Raw genomic sequence first — 20060 nt, forward strand, 5'->3', positions numbered from 1 at the left:
ATTTATGTCTCCTTAGAATTGGGCCTGACAAGGACAGCTGTCTAGTCATTCAAATGAGACGAAAAACAGAGGTCCCGTGTACACATTGGCATGCACATAAAAGATCCCTTGTCAGTTGGAATTTGTTATAAGAGTAGGCTGTAGTGCCGCTGTCTGGGCAAAATTTAACTCATAGCACACTGTATGGCGTATGCCCTTCTTCATTAGACCAGTTCAGAGCAGAACAGTAGGACGTTAAACCCCATTTCATTTCATTTCATCTTAGAATTGATATTCCAGTAAAACCGAATTTGTCAAAACTGTTGCATGACCTAAGGTTTGTTCTAAATAATTTAGAAATTTATTATTTTCTCAAAGATCTGAATCGCTCTTTTTGTTCTTGAGTGATTGATTTTATTATTTTAAACAGAAAACCATTAGCTCAAGGAAGATTAGTAACAGACACGAATACCAGTACCTCTAATGACATAAAGAAAACCAATTCTACACACCAACATGGTAAGTATGGCATTAGTTCACTGATCAGAGGGGGGTTGGATGGTCTGTCATTGAGTCAACTGACATGGGTTTGATTCCCAGGTTGTACATGACAAGAAGGGTCGTCTGTTCAACCTCGTGGGTTTTATCCGGGTCACCCGGTTTCCTCCCACTGCTGAAGACCCCTATGCCCAAGCAAATTATTGAAATAGAGTTGAAACATGTGTTAGTCCCGAAATGATCTAGTTTGAGTCGAGTGGATGTTAATCCCCATTTCTCTCTGTCTCTCTCATCACTGATCAGAGTTGAGAAGGATAATCCATCAGGATTTCCCTGCCTGTTTTCCCATGTCTGTTGAGAAGTACTTATATGAATAATAATTCCGCGCAGTTATCTTATCAACATTTTACTTCAGCGTACAAGTTGAAGGGAGAATTATGTAAAATGTAACATTCTTAGCACATGTAAAACCTGCCATGTAGATATTAAAAACAGTAAAACTTGTAAATTTGTTGTGATTATTTTCAGCAAGAAAAACAGCAGAAGACAGTTTACCTATTACACCTAGAAAGTAAGTAGCTGAACAGTCCTGGATACACGTAGAGCACCTGTCACAGACATTCTCCAACACAAATTATCACACATTTTTATAATATGTCCGACAATATCTATTGACAGATGCCTTATGTCCAGCTGTCTAGTCATTCAGATGGGACGAAAAACCGATATCCCATGTACACATCGGCGTGCACATAAAAGATTCCTTGACAGTTGGAATTCGATATAAGAGTAGACCATAGTGCCGCTGTCCGGATAAAATTGCCCTCATAGCACACTGTATGGCGTATGCCCGTCTTCATTAGCCCAGTTCAGAGCAGAACGGTAGGATGTTAAACCCCATTTCATTTCATTTCATTTCATTTCCATAGTACAGTGGTATTTCTTATGGATATGTTCAAAATTCAAAATGTCAGGAACATTTTACAGCTAAAATCAAACTGTTAATTTGTTGTTTTTTTTACAGAAATGTTCCTGAAATTCTGGTCACACAATCGTCACATCCTTCATCTAATTTAGATTTATCTGACTTGGATGTCACAGAAAGTGAAAGCAATACACAGGAGGTAAAAATATTAGGACTTTTTTGTACTTTGTCGGCATTTACATGTTGGCCTAAAAATGACCTAAGGTAAAACGGCATAATAGAATATTAGATAAGGAGCTGACAGTTTTCACGATAATAGTTAAAAAATAGATAATGTAAAGGGAATATGATGAAAATTTCAGTAAAATTACTTCACTCTGAGCCTAGATATTAGTAATATAATTATGGCCTACCCTTGATCATCATTACTACAGTTGTTACAATAATAAACAAAGTCTTGATTATCAATTTTTATTGTTAATCATCAACCAACATTGAACCGCAGATCAGATTCAAATCTGTTGAAAATCGAACCCATCTGATGCCATCGAGAGTTGATTATGGTCTGGATAGGTTAATTAATTAATTTAATGTCTAATTAATAATTTAGATAACATTTAAGGCCTAAAGAAAGACCTGAAATAGGAAGATTTGGCTCTTACATAATGCATGTTTAATTGTTGACAAGACGCTAAACTTGTTTATAACATGTAGGCAGCCAGCTGCTCAGTGAGTATGGCATTAGCTTACAAAGACGGTCCGGGGGTTTGATCCAGATGTTGGATAAGAAAGTTCCTATGGATTTTCCATCTTGCTTTTCCTGTGGTGCAGGACGAAGGACCTGACAAGGACAGACATCTAGTATTTGATTGCCTGAAAAATGTAGGTCCCTGACAGTGGGAGATGGAAAGAAATGTAGGCTGGTGTATGCCTGTCTTCATTTAGACTGACTGGTGCAGAAGAAATGTGAGATGTTGAACGCCATTGCCTATCATTTATAACATGTATGTTTCAGATATCCAATGAGTCTGTTATTGTGGTAGATGCAACAGAAACTTCATTAAATCCTGACCAATCAGAAGTACATGTTGCAATTGGAATGAAGAAATCACCTGTTCGTGTAGTACGTCATACAGCTAGAGTCAGGTGAGTTTGTGTAGTATGTCATACAGAAAAGGTTAGGTAAGTTTGTGTATTATGTCAGGTAAGTTTGTGTAGTATGTCGTACAGATAGGGTTAGGTAAGTTTGTGTAGTATTTCATATAGTCAGGTAAGTTCATGTAGTATTTCATGCAGTCAGGTAAGTTCATGTAGTACGTCATACAGCTAGTGTCAGGTAAGTTTGTGTAGTATATCATACAGGTATTCAGGTAAGATTGTGTAGTATGTCATACAGTTAGGTAAGTTCGTGTAGTATGTCATACAGGGTCAGGTAAGTTCATGTAGTATGTCATACAGGGTCAGGTAAGTTCATGTAGTATGTCATACAGGGTCAGGTAAGTTCATGTAGTATGTCATACAGATAGGGTCAGGTATGTTTGTGTAGTATAGAGTCCGTAGTTTGTGTAGTATGAGGGGTGTTGGATGGCTGAATGGTTAGCGTGCGCGCGCTGTATCATAAAGTCTGTCATTGAGTTGACTGGCGTGGTTTCGAATCCCCGGTTGTACGTGACAAGGAGTAGGGTCGCCTGTCCAACCTCGTGGGTTTTCTCCGGGTCCTCCGGTTTCCTCCCACTGCTAAAGACCCCTATGCGCAAGCGAATTGTTGAAATAAAATTAAACCGTGTGTTAGTCCCGAAATGACCTAGTTTGTGTCGAGTGGACATTACCCCCCCCCCCATCTCTCTCTCTTGTTTAGTATGTCATATAGATGGGGTCATCAGGTAAGTTTGTGTAGTATGTCATACAGATAAGGTTAGGTAAGTTTGTGTAGTATGTCATACAGATAGGCTCAGGTAAGTTTGTCATACAGATAGAGTCAGGTAAGTTTGTGTAGTATGTCATAGAGTCAGGTAAGTTTGTTTAATATATCATACAGATAGGGTCATCAGGTTAGTTTGTGTAGTATAGAGTCTGTAGTATGTGTAGTGTGTCATACAAATAGGGTCATCCGGTAATATTGTTGAAAATTCAAAAGATGCCATGTACACAATATATCACTGAATCAATGAGTTTTTTATGCTTCAGTAAGTAACCTGTTACTCATAATTATCCACGTCACACATAAAAAAAAACACTCTTTAATTGTTTTTATCCTTATTTTGATCCACATCAATATCTTGATATAAAACAGTTTAATTTCTACGACATCGACAGGACTAAAAATATCAATTATACATTTATCTTGTATTGTCTTGGTAAATATTGAACTGGTTATGAATCATGATACGAATGGTATCGTAGCCACAGAATCGCAATGTGTATCATATTTTCCATATTATTGAGTTAAAAGAGCTTGTATTAGGCCACACCAAGTTGGATTTTGTTTTTCAGGAAACCCTATTAAAATTCTGCTTTCTCTTCCTAAAATAATTATTTTAATTTTAGTGATAAACAAAACAAAAAAACAGATCAACCTTCGAAAAGTAATTTTCAGCCAACACAGGCCATTTCACCTTTAGTGAAAGGAAGAAAGACAATTAGAACAGGTAATAATTAGAGAAGAACCCGATAGTTAATTTTACTATCTTGGCCGGATATTGAATTTGTCTTTAGTTACAGTTATCTTTGAATAAGTGTGGTGTTGGATGGTTGAATGGTTAGTGCGTGCATATTTTCTCGTAAGATCTGTCATTGAGTCAACTGGCGTGGTTGTATGTGAACAAGGAGTAGGGTCGCCTGTACAACCTCATGGGTTTTCTCTGGGTCCTCCAGTTTCCTCCCACTACTAAAGACCCCTACGCGCAGGTGAATTATTGAAATAAATTTGAATAATATGTTTATCCCGAAATGACCTAGTTTGTGTCAAATGGATCTCTTTCTCTCTCTCTCTCTCTCTCTCTCTCTCTCTTATACATAAGCTACACAATTTTATACATATGTACCATGTAGTACATTTACTAGATGATGTAAATGGAATATGCTGAAAATTTCAGTCAAATTGCTTCACTCTAAGCCTAGAAAACCTTAATTTAAAATCACTGTTGCCTCGATTGTCATTGTTATCGCTGTCATGGCACCGAGAGATGATTATGGTCTTGTTTTGTTAATAAATGTCTTAATTAATAGTTTATATAACATTTTAATTTTAAGCCTAAAGAAAGACCTGCAGTAGGCAGATTTACCTATTGCATAATGTATGTTTAATTTGCAATTTTGTGGATTATGGAATTGTTCCATCTGACCATCAATAAAGCTAACAGCATTAATTATAATATCATTAAACATTAAAACATAAAAAAACAACATAATTTATATGGAAAACAATCACTGGTTTATACAAATATACCACAAAGTTTCCACAAGTATTCTCTTATAGTTATCAAGCACTATGCTGTTTTTTTTTTAATGTGCTCAGTCGCTAATGGCACTCAAGGATTGTATTGAAACATGTTTAAATATATTTCAGATGGTCCACGATCTAATAGCAGACACAGAGCTTCACCATTAACTAAGAAAAAGGTGAAAGATACTAAGACAAGTTACCCACAACCTAACTTCAACGATTCGGCAGAATCTTTGACAACAGAACAGAAAATTGTGTGTGAAAAGCCAACAGATGATGAAGATGATGATGATATACAATCTGTTATTAGTGATATGGATGCCTGCTCCATTGATGAATATGTTCCAATTATTAAATCAAAGTAATAAATTGTTTTAATATTATATTATACACCTTGTATGGAAGCCCCCTGATCTTGAGGCCCTATGCTTCAGCCTGCCAAGCCTGTCCAACCTCGTGGGTTTTCTCCGGGTCCTCCGGTTTCCTCCCACTGCTAAAGACCCCTACGCGCAAGCGGATTATATAAATAAAATTAAACCATATGTTAGTCCCGAAATGACCTAGTTTGTGTCGAGTGGACGTTAAACCCCATTCCTATCTCTCTCCCTATGCTTCAGCCTGCCAAGCCTATAGGTAAATCGTTAGTATAAGGTCTGTCATTGAGTCAACTGGCATAGTTTCAATTTCCCGGTTGTATGTGACAATGAGTAGGGTCTCCTGTCCAAGCTCGTAGGGTCTCCTGTCCAAGCTCGTGAGTTTTCTCTGGGTCCTCCAGTTTCCCCCCACTACTAAAGACCCCTAAGAATTATTGAAATAAAATTGAACTATATGTTAGTCCCAATATGACCTGGTTTGTGTCTAGTGGACGTTAAACCACATCTCTCTCTCTCTCATGACCCTTTTTCAAATGATGCCATGCCCCTCCCCCTTTTTGTATTTTTATCTACTAACTTTTATAATGTTTCAGAACAAAGCCTGGTACTAAATCAAATAGTAAGACAAGTACAGTAACTAAAGCCAAAAAAGGTTTGTTTGATTTTTAGAAACGACAGGTTTCCTTTTGGGACTAAAGATTATTGTGCCTAGCATGTTTTAGCTTGGGAGCCACAGTGCTTCAGTGAGAAAGACACTGGCTCACTTCTCAGAAAGGCCCTGGTTTGATACTCAGGGTTTTCCAGCAGAGCTTCGCCTTGTCAGGGCGATAAAAAAGAAGGGCATGGCAAGGAAGAGAGGGTAGTCCTTCGAATGGAAAAAAAAGAGGTACAATGTAACTTTAGTTTGCACGTATGCCAGCCCTTGACAATTGAAATTCAATGTAGTGTAGGCAGGCAAAATGCCCAGTCCAGGCAAAATGTCCCTCTTTGCATGGTGTATGCATGTCTTCATAGTCTCATTGCATGGTGTATGCCTGTCTTCATTAGCCTACTTTCTGCTACAAAGCTAGATGTTAAACCTCATGTGATTTGATTTTGTGTATTTTAGGGATATCTATACCATCAAGGTACATGCAAGCATCAGCTAAAACTTCAACATCTCTAGTTAATCAAAAGGTAATTATCATTATCTACAAATTAATTCATTTCAGTTTTGTATTTTGATTGTGTGCTGCATCATAAGGTCTGTTATTGAGTCAACTTTTGTGGTTTCGATTCCCTGGTTGTACGTGACAAGGAGTAGGGTCGTCTGTTCAACCTTGTGTGTTTTCTCAGGATCCCCCAGTTTCCTTCCAAAAGACCCCTACAACATGCAAGCCAATGATTGAAATAAAATTGAACCACGTGTTTGTCTTGAAATGATCTAGTTTGTGTCAAGTGGATGATAAACCCCAGCTCTTTTTCTCTTCAAGGACCCAGTAACCGGATCCAATAACATTTCAAGCTCAAGGGGCCAAATAATAGTTTGAGCTCCAGGGCCCTAACAACTCATTTAAGCTTCAGGTACCCAATAAGTGTTCAAGCTCCACTGAATGTCCGTCTGTTAAAGTATTACTGCAGTGGGAGATAACTCTGTTTCTTTCAAAATCATATTCCTGAAGAAATGGCCTGAGAAATCCCTCTCTGATCATAGCTGGATTGACTTCTGATACTTGAGCTTTTAAGGGGGTGTGTCTATTCTTCCCGTTCAATCAAATCTATCCCAAGTACAGAAACATTGACAGCCCTTCGTTTAATCTGGGGTCTTCCCTTAAACTTTGGCCAGTGATTTAAGGTATTAAAAATGGCAAAAGTATTGTTCGTCTCCAAGCAGTATTGTTTACATTGTAGCCATTTTGATAGCCTTGTTTGTCACGTAATTAGATTTTCTGCAATATTCTGCTATGAGCTGGTTGAATGGAAGTAATAAATTTTGTGAGTCGTGAAGTAACGTTATGTAAACATATCTGGAGCTCTGTTTAAACCCGAACTGTTTTGTTACGCAGTTAGCTATTGGTTGTTAATCAAACTATTGACCAGTCATAATTTGGAACAGAAATTTGCTTTCATTACAGCAGTGTTTGAGTGGGATAAGGTCTAATCAAACAAAACTCTGTGAAGAGTATGATATACCCTACAGAAATGAGATCTAGATAATTTGTTATCCATAAGTGGCATTTAGTAACTGGATAGAGTAATAAATAAAGTATAATTTATGGTTTAGAGTTTGAGGAGGGTTGGATGGCCAAATGGTTAGCTTGTGTGTGCTGCATCATAAGGTCTGTCATTGGATCAACTGGCGTGGTTTCCATTCCCTGGTTGTTTGTGACAAGGAGTATGGTCGCCTGTCCAACCTTGTGGATTTCCTCCCACTTCTAAAGACCTCTACGCGCAAGCAAATCATTGAAATTGGATCATATGTTAGTCCCAAAATGACCTAGTTTGTGTCTAGTGGATGTTAAACCCCATTTCTCTCTCTCTTTAGACATCCAGTGGTGCTAAACATTCGGCCAGTAATAAAAGTTTACCATCACATAAACCAGCAACACCCGGTAGATCTCATAAGCCAGCTACACCGAGCATGCCCAGTAAACCTGCTGGTGGGAAGACGTCGACACCATGTTCTAGTGAAGCGTTACCTAATACAACACAAGATATGGATACATCGGCTATACCAGCAGAAATATCGGCAATATCAGCAGGTAGATTTTATACATACCTAAATACACTTTTATATCATACAATATTGGCAATTTGTTTTTATACATACATAAATACACTTTTACATTATAAAATATCAGCAGGTAATTTTTATCAAGACATAAATACACCTTCTTTGATTGGCACTTTTACATTAAAAAATATCGGCAGGTAGGTTTATAAAAGACGGCTCGCTAACCCTGTGGTTTAGTGGGTAAGACATTGGCTTGCTAACCTGGAGGTTCAATGTTCGATCCCTGTGTTGACAGAGAAAGTTCATCAGGATTTTCCCGCATGATTGGCCTTTGTCAGTAGTGCAGGATAGACTGCCTGGCAAGGGATGACGTATAGATGGGACAAAAAAACGAGGTCCCATGTACACATTGGGGTGCCTGTAAAAAAGCCCTTGGCAGTTGGAATTTGATATAAGAGTAGGCCGTAGCACTGTTGTCCGAACATAATTTCCCTTGTATCACACCGCATGGCTTGTGTCTGTCTTCATTAGCCCAATCGGAGCAGAACAATAGGAGGTTAAACCCCATTTCATTTCATTTCATTTTTTCACAGGTTGTCTTCATAAATACAGTTTACAGCAGGTTCATAAAGATAAATTTCGTCATAAATGTACTTTTTTCAGTGTAAAGATTTAAACTTTTACGAGTCAGAACAGTTGCCATAGTTACCAATCATGTATTTTTCTGATAATATGAGATTTGTATATTGACTAACAGGATGAAAATTGTTTAAAATGATTGTTTTATAGATCTGAGCACTTTATATCATTCCAAGAAATACAATACTTCAAGTATAATACAACAGAAGAAAAGACCCAAGGTAAGCAATCTCATTAAAACTAGATGTAAACAGGGCTACCGCTAACCCTAACCCTGGACCTAGCCCTAACGCTTACCCTTAACCTAACCTACTATCTCGCCCACGTGCCCTATATCTCAGCAACCTTGACGAAATCTTGAGTTGGCCTTTTGAATTAGATCTAGCTGTATATAATTGAATTAATTATGTTATTTATAGAAACAGGATATAAAGATGAGTCAACAGAGATTAGATGTTATATGGTCACGATATCTACAGTGGTTATATCTAGATTCTAGAGCTAAAACTGTGTTTAAAGAACAAGAAAAGGCTGCCATGGTAAGAACAGTACATCAGGTAATGTCTGAACCAAGGGCACCTGTTAAAGACATTGTCAGGAACAAGCTGTTTTATAACCCGATATTGTGTAACACTATCTTAGTGATAACAGATATCAGTTTAGTAAATATATGATTTATTTACATCAGGTATATAAATCGGCTACAGTTACATACATACGACAGTACAGGAACTTAACTAATATACAGGAACTAGACTACAACAGGAACACATCAGGACGGTACATAACTATATTATATCCACCATTCCGCCCCTCTGCCAAGGTAGTGGCGGAACTTGGGCGAGTCCAAACGCCGGTCTCTCCATCTCTCTGCTCGTCTCTCACCCTCTCCGATCGTTTGTCTTACTGTCAGCAAACTCCTTCTTGTTATATCCCCTCAGACAATAGATAAGAATTATGATCATTCTTGCAATTGTCTCTTTTATCTCGTCATGGTATGCTTACTGACCAGTGCATATTCCTTTGAAGTCATGTGGAGCTAGTACACAGATCATATTATGTAGTTTGTAAATGGCATATGGGATTAATTACATGTTTAATTAGATCATAGCCAGTTCGTGCCTTAACAGAAGTATATACAGAGTTGAAACATCAATATCATATATTATCAAAATCAGCTTAGGTCATTAAGTTCTATGCACCTAAATGATCATTCAATTTGATGAAAGTTATAGAGTACTTTGTCACAATTGATGTAGGTTGAAATTACGGTCAAAACAATTTAAGAGTGTTTGTATTCCTATGGATAACATGTGACGTGAATAATTAAGAGTGACAGGTTATTTATTGAAGTGACAAAAAAATCATAAAAAAAGAATCATCATAACATCGATTCAGAGCCTTGTGATTCAATATGTGAATCATGAGAAAGTGAATCGTGATACATTTATTATACGTCCACATTCATAATGTGAACGTATTATGCCGTCGCCCCTGTCTGTGTGTGTGTGTGTGTGTGTGTGTGTGTGTGTGTGTCTGTGGTTCGCCTACAGGGCGCAATTCTTCATGGATTTTCTTCAAACTTGGTATACTTATTCCTTATACCCCAAGGAAGATCCCTATTGTTTTTGGTGCATGCCCGACCCCCCGGGGCAGAGCCACGCCCATTTCTAGTATTTGTTTGTTTGTCGTCTACAGGCCACATTTCTTAACTAATAATCTTGAAACTTTGCATACACATTCTTTGTACCCCAAGGAACATCCCTATCGTTTGGGGTGCATGCCCAACCCCCAGGGGCAGAGCCACGCCCATTTTCTTTTCGTGTGTCTTTGTGTCGCCTACAGGGCGCAATTCTTACTGGATTTTCTTCAAACTTGGTATACTTATTCCTTATACCCCAAGGAAGATCCCTATTGTTTTTGGTGCATGCCCGACCCCCAGGGGCAGAGCCACGCCCATTTCTAGTATTTGTTTGTTTGTCGTCTACAGGCCACATTTCTTAACTTATAATCTTGCATACACATTCTTTGTACCCTAAGGAACATCCCTATCGTTTGGGGTACATGCCCAACCCCCAGGGGCAGAGCCACGCCCATTTCCCATTTTCTTTTCGTGTGTCTTTGTGTCGCCTACAGGGCGCAATTCTTACTGGATTTTCTTCAAACTTGGTATACTTATTCCTTATACCCCAAGGAAGATCCCTATTGTTTTTGGTGCATGCCCGACCCCCAGGGGCAGAGCCACGCCCATTCCTTATATTTATTTATTTGTTTGTCATCTACAGACCGCATTTCTTAACGTATCAACTTTACATATTTATTCCTTATACCCTAAGGATGATCCCTATTGTTTTTAGTGCATGCTCGCCTCCCCGGGGCAGAGCCACGCCCATTTTTGTATTTGTTTGTTTGTCGTCTACAGGCCGCATTTCTTAACGTATCATCTTGAAACTTTGCATACTTATTCTTTGTACCCTCAGGAACATCCCTATCGTTTTGGGTGCATGCCCACCCCCCAGGGGCAAAGCCACGCCCATTTTCTTTTTCTATGTGTGTGTGTCGCCTACAGACCACAATTCTTAATCAATTGTCTTGAAATTTTTTCATATGAATTGCTTATACCCTAACGATGACCCCTATTGTTTTTTTACCCCCAGGGGCAGAGCCACGCCCATTTTCTTTTCTTTTTATGTCTGTGTGTCACCTACAGGCCACAATTCTTAATCAATCGTCTTGAAAATTTTTCATATGAATTGCTTATACCCTAAGTATGATCCCTATTGTTTTTGGTGCATGCCCGACCACCAGGGGTAGAGCCACGCCCATCCCTTATATTTATTTATTTGTTTGTCATCTACAGATCGCATTTCTTATCGTATCACCTTGAAACTTAGCATACATATTCCTTCTATCCTAAGGAACATCCCTATTAGTTGTGGTGAATACCCAACCCCCAGGGGCAGAGCTACGCCCATTTTCTTTTTTTATGTCTGTGTGTCACTTGCAGACCGCATTTCTTAATCGATCATCTTGAAATTTTTTTTAGACTTATTCCTTATAGCCTAAGGCTACGTTTTTACACTTATTCCTTAATCCTAAGGCTGGCCTCTATTATTATTTTTGGTGCATGCTCAACCCCTTGGGACAGAGTCACGCCTAATGTTTGTGTGTCTTGTGTTTTGCCTACAGGCCGCAATTCTTAACCGATCCTTTTGAAATGGGGATACCTATTCTAAACGTCATGCTTTTAGAATAAAGACATCGATTGTTTTAAAATAAAAATTGTGTTCTGTTAATGTGAACGAAACGTTAAACTGATAGCAGTCCTACAACCCAGTTTTATTTCACAGACCCTCAATGCAAACTGGACCATATCAAACAAAACAGGAATGTGGACGTATATTGCTGCGTTAGCGATGCTCTTGTTCAACATATATTGTACAAAAACTATTCTGAATCCAGTCCGGACATAGGGCAGCTGGCAAAGACATTATCAGACACAAATACAGGGTTTGTCTGGAACAATGTACTTCTGGAACCTGCCATTTCGTCAAGGGTTGGATGATCTAGTGGTTAACGTGTTTGCGTGAAATAACAAGGTATGTCGTTGAGTCAAGTGGCGTGTTTGAATATGACAGAGGAAGATGCCTGATCCATGTTACAGATGCTCTTTATTCATTGATGTGTTTTTGATTTGTATTTTATTTAGACGTGGTTTCCCCTTGTCAGTGGTGCAGGACGGAGGGCCTGACAAGTACAACTGTCTAGTTTTTTGGATTGGACGGAAAAGGTCCCTTGAGTAGGCCGTAGTGAGGCTGTCCGGGCAAAAAATCCCTCATAGCACACTGTATGACGTATGCCCGTCTACATTAGCCCAGTTCAGAGAAGAACAGTAGGACGTTAAACCCCATTTCATTTCGTTTCATTTAGATACGTTTTTATTTTTTTTTGTAGGGTCAGTTAAATATGTTATGGGAAGAAGTTGAAGCTTTACATGAGAAAGAAGCCAGCTTAAAGTTAGAATTAGTTCGATTAAAACATCTAAATGAGCTGGATGATCAGCTTGAACTACAGGTATAGGAGCATCTTCAGTATCCCTGGTAATATCTGACTTGGAGGGGGCTGGCTGAATGGTCTAACACATGTGCTTTAGATCATAGGGTATGTCATTGAGTCAAGTGATGTGGTTTCAAGTCCACACTTGTATGTGACAAGGAGATGTCTTACCTGCCCAATCTTGTCCTCCAGATTGTCTGGCTTCCTTTCACAGTGAATTTTTGAAATAAAATGGAACTATATGTTAGTCATGAAATGATCTAGTTTGGGTCAAGTGGATATTAAAGCCCAATTCTCTCTCTCTTGTGGGGGGGGGGGGGGGGTGCATGACCGAATGGTTAGCGCGTGCACGGCGTATCATAAGGTCTGTCATTGAGTCCACTGGCGTTATTTTGATTCCTCGGTTGTACATGACAAGGAGTAGGGTCGCCTATCCAACCTTGTGGGTTTTCTTTGGGTTCACTGGTTTCCTCCCACTGCTAAAGACCCCTACATGCAAGCGAATTATTGAAATAAAATTGAACCATATGTTAGTCCCGAAATGACCTAGTTTGTGCCGTGGAAAAGTAGGAATTATATTTAAGTAATGTTTATTTTATAGAAAAGTAGGAATTATATTTAATTAAGTAATGTTTATTTTATAGAAATGTGGGAATTATATTTAATTAAGTAATGTTTATTTTATAGAAATGTGGGAATTATATTTAATTAAGTTAATGTTTATTTTATAGAAATGTGGGAATTATATTTAATTAAGTAATGTTTATTTTATAGAAATGTGGGAATTATATTTAATTAAGTAATGTTTATTTTATAGATAAGTGGGAATTATATTTAAGTATTGTTTATTTTATAGAATAGTGGATTAGAACCAGTTATAAATAATCTACCCGTTATAAGTAATGAATATCATGAATTAGCAGCGAGTTTAGATACAACAAGACATCAGATATCAACTAAAGGTATTTATATACCAGATGATGAAGATACTTTTCAAGGTATGTAATTAAATAATTATTATGATCTTTGAGGCGTGACGAGGAGTAGGGTCACCAGTTCAACCTCGTGGGTTTTCTCCTGGTCCTCCGGTTTCCTCCCACTGCTAAAGACCTCGATGGACACGCGAATTGTTGAAATAAAATTGAACCTTATGTTAGTCCTGAAATGACCTAGTCTGTGTTGAGTGGATGTTAAACCCAATTTCTCTCTCTCTCTCTGATCTTTTAGGATTGGGTGGTGGAGTGATCTATGGCATGCACTTTAGATCATAAGGTCTGTGATTGAGTGAAGTGGCATGGTTTTGATATCGATCCCAACATTGAACATTATAAGAGTAGGCTCGCCTGCCTAACCTCGTGGGTTTTCTGCAGTTCCTTTGGTTTCCTCAAATGATATGTGTTACTAAAGAGATTCAGATGCGCTTTGAGAAGAGAACGAGATCAAGGTGAAGTCGTTCTCGTTCTCGGAAGACATAACGCACTTTCACAGGTCAGAAAAATCTGGATTCTTGACATTCTTGATTCATTCTATAATTTCGCTTTTATTCGACCAGTCAAACAGTGGCTAACAAAGGCTGGTATATTTGAAAGGGATGTGTTTCGGTATAATTATGAAAAAGATTTTCCCTTTTGAGGTTCAACATTCACAAGATATTTTAGTTTGTAAGGTATTCAAAAATCCCTAAGTTTTATCAGTAGTATTTATATTTCTCCAAACAGCGTCGCTAGAAAACAGTCTACAAGAAAGTGAGAATTTATTAGGACAGATTAGTATGATGGTTCGACAACAAACTCCAAAAACATCTCAATTTTCTACAGCTTTACAAACAACAGAAAAAGTTGTAGATTCTGAATGTTCAGAGCTTAAAAAGTAAGTTTTTTATAGTTCAAAATTTCGTTTTACTTGTCTTCACAACACTAGGATCTAGAAGAGTTGTTATATAAGCTGCTTTCCACGGAATCTGATTCAAACACAGATCCTATTTCATTTAACTTGTCTTTACTTCACTTGGATCGGGAAGAGTTGTTATGTAACCTGTGTTCAGGTTAATGTAAGGGATTACCCAATGAAACGGTATCTTACGGTGAGTTCTTGGCGTTTGATGCACAGAGCTGTGGGTAAACCACTAGAAACGTCAACGCTGGTTGATTAATCAATATCTGACGTCATAGGGTTAAAAGCTGCCTGTGTGACCTCTGAAGCAACCTTCCACTACAACCGGTCAGATCTTCATGTAGTGGAGGCCATCGAAAGTATAAAAAACGAAACGAAATATAGATCTGTATTTTAATCAGATTAGTATAGCTCATTCAAATATTTGGATAATGACTCAAAAATCAAACAATAAATTCAGCATTAAATATGACCACAAAAAAGCAGATGATTTTAATTTGTGTCAACTGCAACATTTGAGATAAAAAGGTCTGTCATTGAGTCAAGTGGCATGGTTTTGATTCCACACTTGTACGTGACAAGGAGTAGAGTCACCTATCCGACCTTGTGGGTTTTCTCCAGGTCCTCGGGTTTTCTCCCACTGCTAAAGACCATTATTGAACCATATGTTAGTCCCGATATGACCTAGTTTGTCAAGTGGGGGTAAACCACATTTCTCTCTCTCTCCCTCTTTCTCTCTCTCCCTTTACCCAATATTTAAATATTTCATCTTGATATTTTCTAGGTGCAGAGAATTATTGGCAGCATCTCAAAGTTTGATTACTCAAGAAAGTTCACTCAAGATACAGAGCATCCAGTCTCATTAATCATCTAATAATTCACATCGTTATCATTCATTGTGACCTCAGTGGGCTGGGGCATCCATTTCACAGGAATATCCTATCATACAGTGATGTACAGAAGGCGGTGGGGCATCCATTTCACGGGAATATCCAATCAAACAGTGAAATTATATAAAGTTTTGGGGTTTAAATAGCGCTGTCAGTTTTGCCCCACTTAAAAGAATTTTTGAAATTCCAAGATGGCGACAATGATGCCATGTTCAGTTCCTGGTTCAACATGCGCTCTATATATATATGAAATTCTATCGTTATTTGTATTACTAATGTAAAGATGAAGTGATTTCCCCTGGTTACAATAGACAACCAATGGACAAGTAAAGAAACATGGCAATAAGATATTTAAGATTTGCCCTTATTTATTTAACAAGTTCTGTGATGTTTTTGTGTATAGAGAATTAAAATCTTTGAATATCATGAAATCAAATGAGGTTTGACGTCTTGCTTTTCTGTATCAACCGGACTGCTACTGTAGACAGGCATACATCAAGCAGTGTAAGTAGGAACACTGCAGTCACTTTGCCAAAAAATTTGTAACAGCAATAGAGGCTACACAAGAAAACCAACAACTCACAAAGGCCATAATAACTTTATAGTGAAATGTGGGAAAAAAGGTTAAAGTCTAAAGTTGGTAACGTGTGTCCTCTCTTATCAACAAGCACCGCACGCTTCCTGGAGGAGATAACCTCTGCTTGTGGGATCTTTTTTTCTGCCTCGTACCAGTGAAATTTTGCCCAGACTGTAGTGTTCCTACTTACTCTGCATGAAATTATATTAAGATTAATCGGGGCCGATTTAACAGCATTATAGGCACTCGGGCAAAGCAGTGCACTGGGGCTCCATCCTACACAATCGCTCACAGGAATAAAAATGTAAATAAGTCTATAAAATCAGGAATACCTATGCCCACTTGTTACCCAATATTTATAATGCGATAGCAAGTCACAACATACTTAGATTAGCGTGGGTCTCAAATACTGGTCAATCCCCCAGGCAACTGCCCATGCTGTTAAGATGGCCATGAAGATAAGCTTATATTGCGAATTCCTACTGTTTCAGGTTCTACATATGCACATCAATGGGTACACCAGTGGAGCTCTGTTTTCTCTCCAATACCCAAACAACTCAATGTTTTACCCTTGCCAATACCCAAACAACTCAATGTTTTACCCTTGCCAGATCTACAACGGGAAACGAGCGAGACTGGACAATCCTAAGGAAATTTCTCGGCCAACATCCGGATTGGACCTAGGATCTGCTGTTTAGTTAGCAGTTACTTCCAATAACAGTATGACATATTTGGTATGGGAAGTAGCCCACGGAACAAAAATGTGAATGAAATGGGGTTTAACGTCCTACTGTTTCGCACTGACTGGGCTAATTTTGCACGGACAGCTGCGCTATGACCTAATTTCAATAATTCGCTTGCGCGTAGGGGTCTTTAGCAGTGGGAGGAAACCGGAGGACCCGGAGAAAACCCACGAGGTTGGACAGGCGACCCTACTCCTTGTCACGTACAACCCGGGGGTTCGAAATCATGCCAGTTGACTCAATGACAGACTTTATGGTACAGCGCGCACGTGCTAACCATTCAGCCATCCAACCCCCCCCGTTTTTCCATAAATATGTGTTATAGTTTAGTATTCCACCTAGTTGATGTACTGTATCGAAGCAATGAAATAACAAGCCAACATTTTGCAAGAGATGGACAAGCTAAAAAGGCGATTTTTCGTACTATCAGAGCCTGTATGTGCCAATATTGAAAGGAACCGAGATCTTTGGGATATACACCTATATTTGAAGTTTCGTCAAAATGAAATAAAAATTGTGACCTATTAGGGTGTCCACAAACAAAATGTGAATGGGGAGACGCATAATACATCCACATAAAATAGTGGATGTATAAAAAAGTTTGAGGTATATATTATAATATATTTATTACATATAATCAATCAATAATTTACACATCATATAATGTTAAAATATTTACATAGATGACATATATTACACACTGTGGCTAGAATATAATATCACTGACTATCATTACTAAAACCTATTAAGATCGTGGTAGGAGGAGAGGGAAAGTACTTGAATGTTCGGGGAGCCACAGCGGCTTGCTAACCTGGAGGTCCCATGTTCGATCCCTGTGATGACCGAGAAAGTTCATCTGGATTTTCATATCAATGTAGGAGGTCCCATGTTTGGTCCCTGTGATGAACTAGAAAGTTCATCGGGATATTTAAAGTTTACTCAATACAAACTAGGTTATTTTGGGACTAACATATGGTTCAATTTTATTTCAATAATTCGCTAGCGCGTGTGAATCTTTAGCAGTGGGAGTAAACCGGAGGACCCAAGAAAACCCAAGAGGTTTGACAAGTGACTGAACTCCTTGTTACATACAAGCGAGGAATCAAAACCACGCCATATGACTCAATGACAGACCTTATGATCTAACAGCACACATTACCATTCGGCCACAGCTACCTATTCCCCTAAATAAAAATATTGTTTAAAAAAACAAACATCTATTAAAATTTTGCTTCTTATTTCCAAGAAATGAAAAGTACTTGTTTTCTTGTTTCGCATTGTTAATTTGAAACAAAAAAAGATAGACCTTATGATCTAATGCGCACACGTTTAACCATTCGGCCACCCTACCCTGCCTCCCACAGGTGTTAGTGTTAATAATCTAGCAATAGATAATCATAATATAAATTTTTCTAGCCACAAAATACAGTTTACTATGAAATCAACACATAAAATATAACACCATGATTATATGCAAACCCCACCTATATATATATATATATATATATATATATATATAAACATATAACAACAATAAATTAAAACAATTATTCCTTAATATCATTATTGTGACTCAAATTTCAAACTATGCATTCATTAATGTATTCATTCATTCACTGGGGAATGTTCACTAGTCCGCAGGTTCATTAGTCCACCGATATCTATTATTAGGGGTTGGGTTAGGGTTAAGGTACACTATCCTGGGGTTCATTAGTCCATCGATATCTATTATTAGGGTTAGGGTCAGGGTTAGTGTTAGGGGTTTTGATACCCAGATTTATAGTATTTCATATAGCGATGGACTAGTGCACCCATGGACTAGTGAACCCCTCTCCATTCACTCCTACAGTGTCAATTCTCTATGGTAATTGTTAAAACACTTAAAGGCTTGATGCATCATTTAGCCCTATAGGAAAGTTTAATCTTTAATAGGAATATTAATACAAAACTGGCTCAATTCCATTCAGTATTTAAGAAGATATGATAAATTGAAATTTCATTGATCTATATGCTACTTGATATAACAAGATGCCACTATATTTTACTGGTAGAAGAGAAACCTATTTTAAGAGAGTGAGAAATTGGGTTTAACATCCACTCGACACAAACTAGGTCATTTTGGGGTTAACATGGTTCAATTTTATTTCAATAATTCGCTTGCAGGTAGGGGTCTTTAGCAGTGGGAGGAAACCAGAGGACCTGGAGAAAACCAACAAGGTTGGACAGGCCACCCTACTCCTTGTCACATACAACCGAGGAATCGAAATCACACCAGCTGACTCAAAGACAAATCTTATGATACAATGCGCACATGCTAACCATTCGGCAATCCAAGCCCTGAAACCTAGTTTAAATCTGAATGAATCCAAGCTGGTAGGTTATCTTGCGTTTGGGTTTGGATTTTGCTTCTTAAATTTAATTAAATGTTAGATAATCAATCTGAGTACATATTTAGCCAGGATTTAAATTTGATATTTTAGTGTAAATGTAAATGATACATCAAGCCTTTAATTTCTATGTTAAACACAAGATCATTTAGATCAAATCTCCAGGAATATTTTTTTCAACTAAAAAAAAGCTGAATATGTACAGAACATAAATACTGTAAATGCATCAACGACCAACATTAATTTAAACCTATAGCACTTGGAACACCTGAAACTCTAGTGCATGTTTTAAAAAGGCATTATTCAAGACCTAAATCTTCATATTGTAGGTCTTTCTTTAGGCCTTAAATATTATATAAACTATTAATTAGACATTTATTAACATGACAAGACCATAATCAACTCTCGATGGAATCGGATGAGTCCGATTTTAACTGAATTAGAATGGTTCAGCCATTTAATGATTTACCGTAAAAATGGTGAAGGGTATAGTGGAGCAGAATGGAATGAGATCAATGGGAATACCGAGGAAGGCGCCTTCGAAACCAAGTGCTAAAGGGATAAATTTTTAACATGAGTATCATAATTAAATAATCGAATTAAAGCTTGACACATTTATCATTTAAAAAGGATTTCGCAACAAGAAACGGTTAATAACATAAAAATTGTTCACAATAAAATTGCATAATGATTAAACCCATAATGAAATATTAAATTTTCAATAATTATAAATCGTACATAAGTTATATCTATAATTGCACATTCCACATTTATTATATTAACAATGTAAAACTAATGTATTTTGAAGTTTATATCATAATTTAGTAGGTATACTATAGCAATGACATCTTCATAGCATCAAATGTGAATAGTGCTTCATTGACTGTGAGATAGAGAGAGAGAGAAATGGGGTTTAACGTCCACTCGACACAAACTAGGTC

The 20060-nt window shown here is 37.7% G+C and overlaps 1 protein-coding gene across 2 annotated transcripts in view; it reads left to right on the forward strand.

Annotated features, from left to right (window-relative positions):
• The window catches only part of LOC126816526 (uncharacterized), a 37891-nt gene extending 22043 nt beyond the window's left edge, over nt 1–15848 (forward strand). For both annotated transcript variants that reach the window (XM_056099394.1, XM_056099393.1), the window contains exons 2-16: nt 410–498; nt 1006–1048; nt 1502–1601; nt 2418–2548; nt 3950–4050; nt 4971–5208; nt 5815–5873; nt 6330–6397; nt 7746–7962; nt 8724–8794; nt 8993–9112; nt 12528–12647; nt 13486–13627; nt 14348–14498; nt 15307–15848. In XM_056099394.1, the coding sequence (XP_055955369.1) occupies nt 410–498; nt 1006–1048; nt 1502–1601; nt 2418–2548; nt 3950–4050; nt 4971–5208; nt 5815–5873; nt 6330–6397; nt 7746–7962; nt 8724–8794; nt 8993–9112; nt 12528–12647; nt 13486–13627; nt 14348–14498; nt 15307–15388 (1732 nt within the window). In that variant the 3' untranslated portion in view covers nt 15389–15848. The remainder of the gene's footprint in view (nt 1–409; nt 499–1005; nt 1049–1501; nt 1602–2417; nt 2549–3949; nt 4051–4970; nt 5209–5814; nt 5874–6329; nt 6398–7745; nt 7963–8723; nt 8795–8992; nt 9113–12527; nt 12648–13485; nt 13628–14347; nt 14499–15306) is intronic.
• Nucleotides 15849–20060: the final 4212 nt, after the last annotated feature.

This window comes from Patella vulgata, chromosome 3 (genome assembly GCF_932274485.2).
Source record: "Patella vulgata chromosome 3, xgPatVulg1.2, whole genome shotgun sequence".
In the NCBI taxonomy this organism is placed as follows: Eukaryota; Metazoa; Mollusca; class Gastropoda; family Patellidae; genus Patella; species Patella vulgata.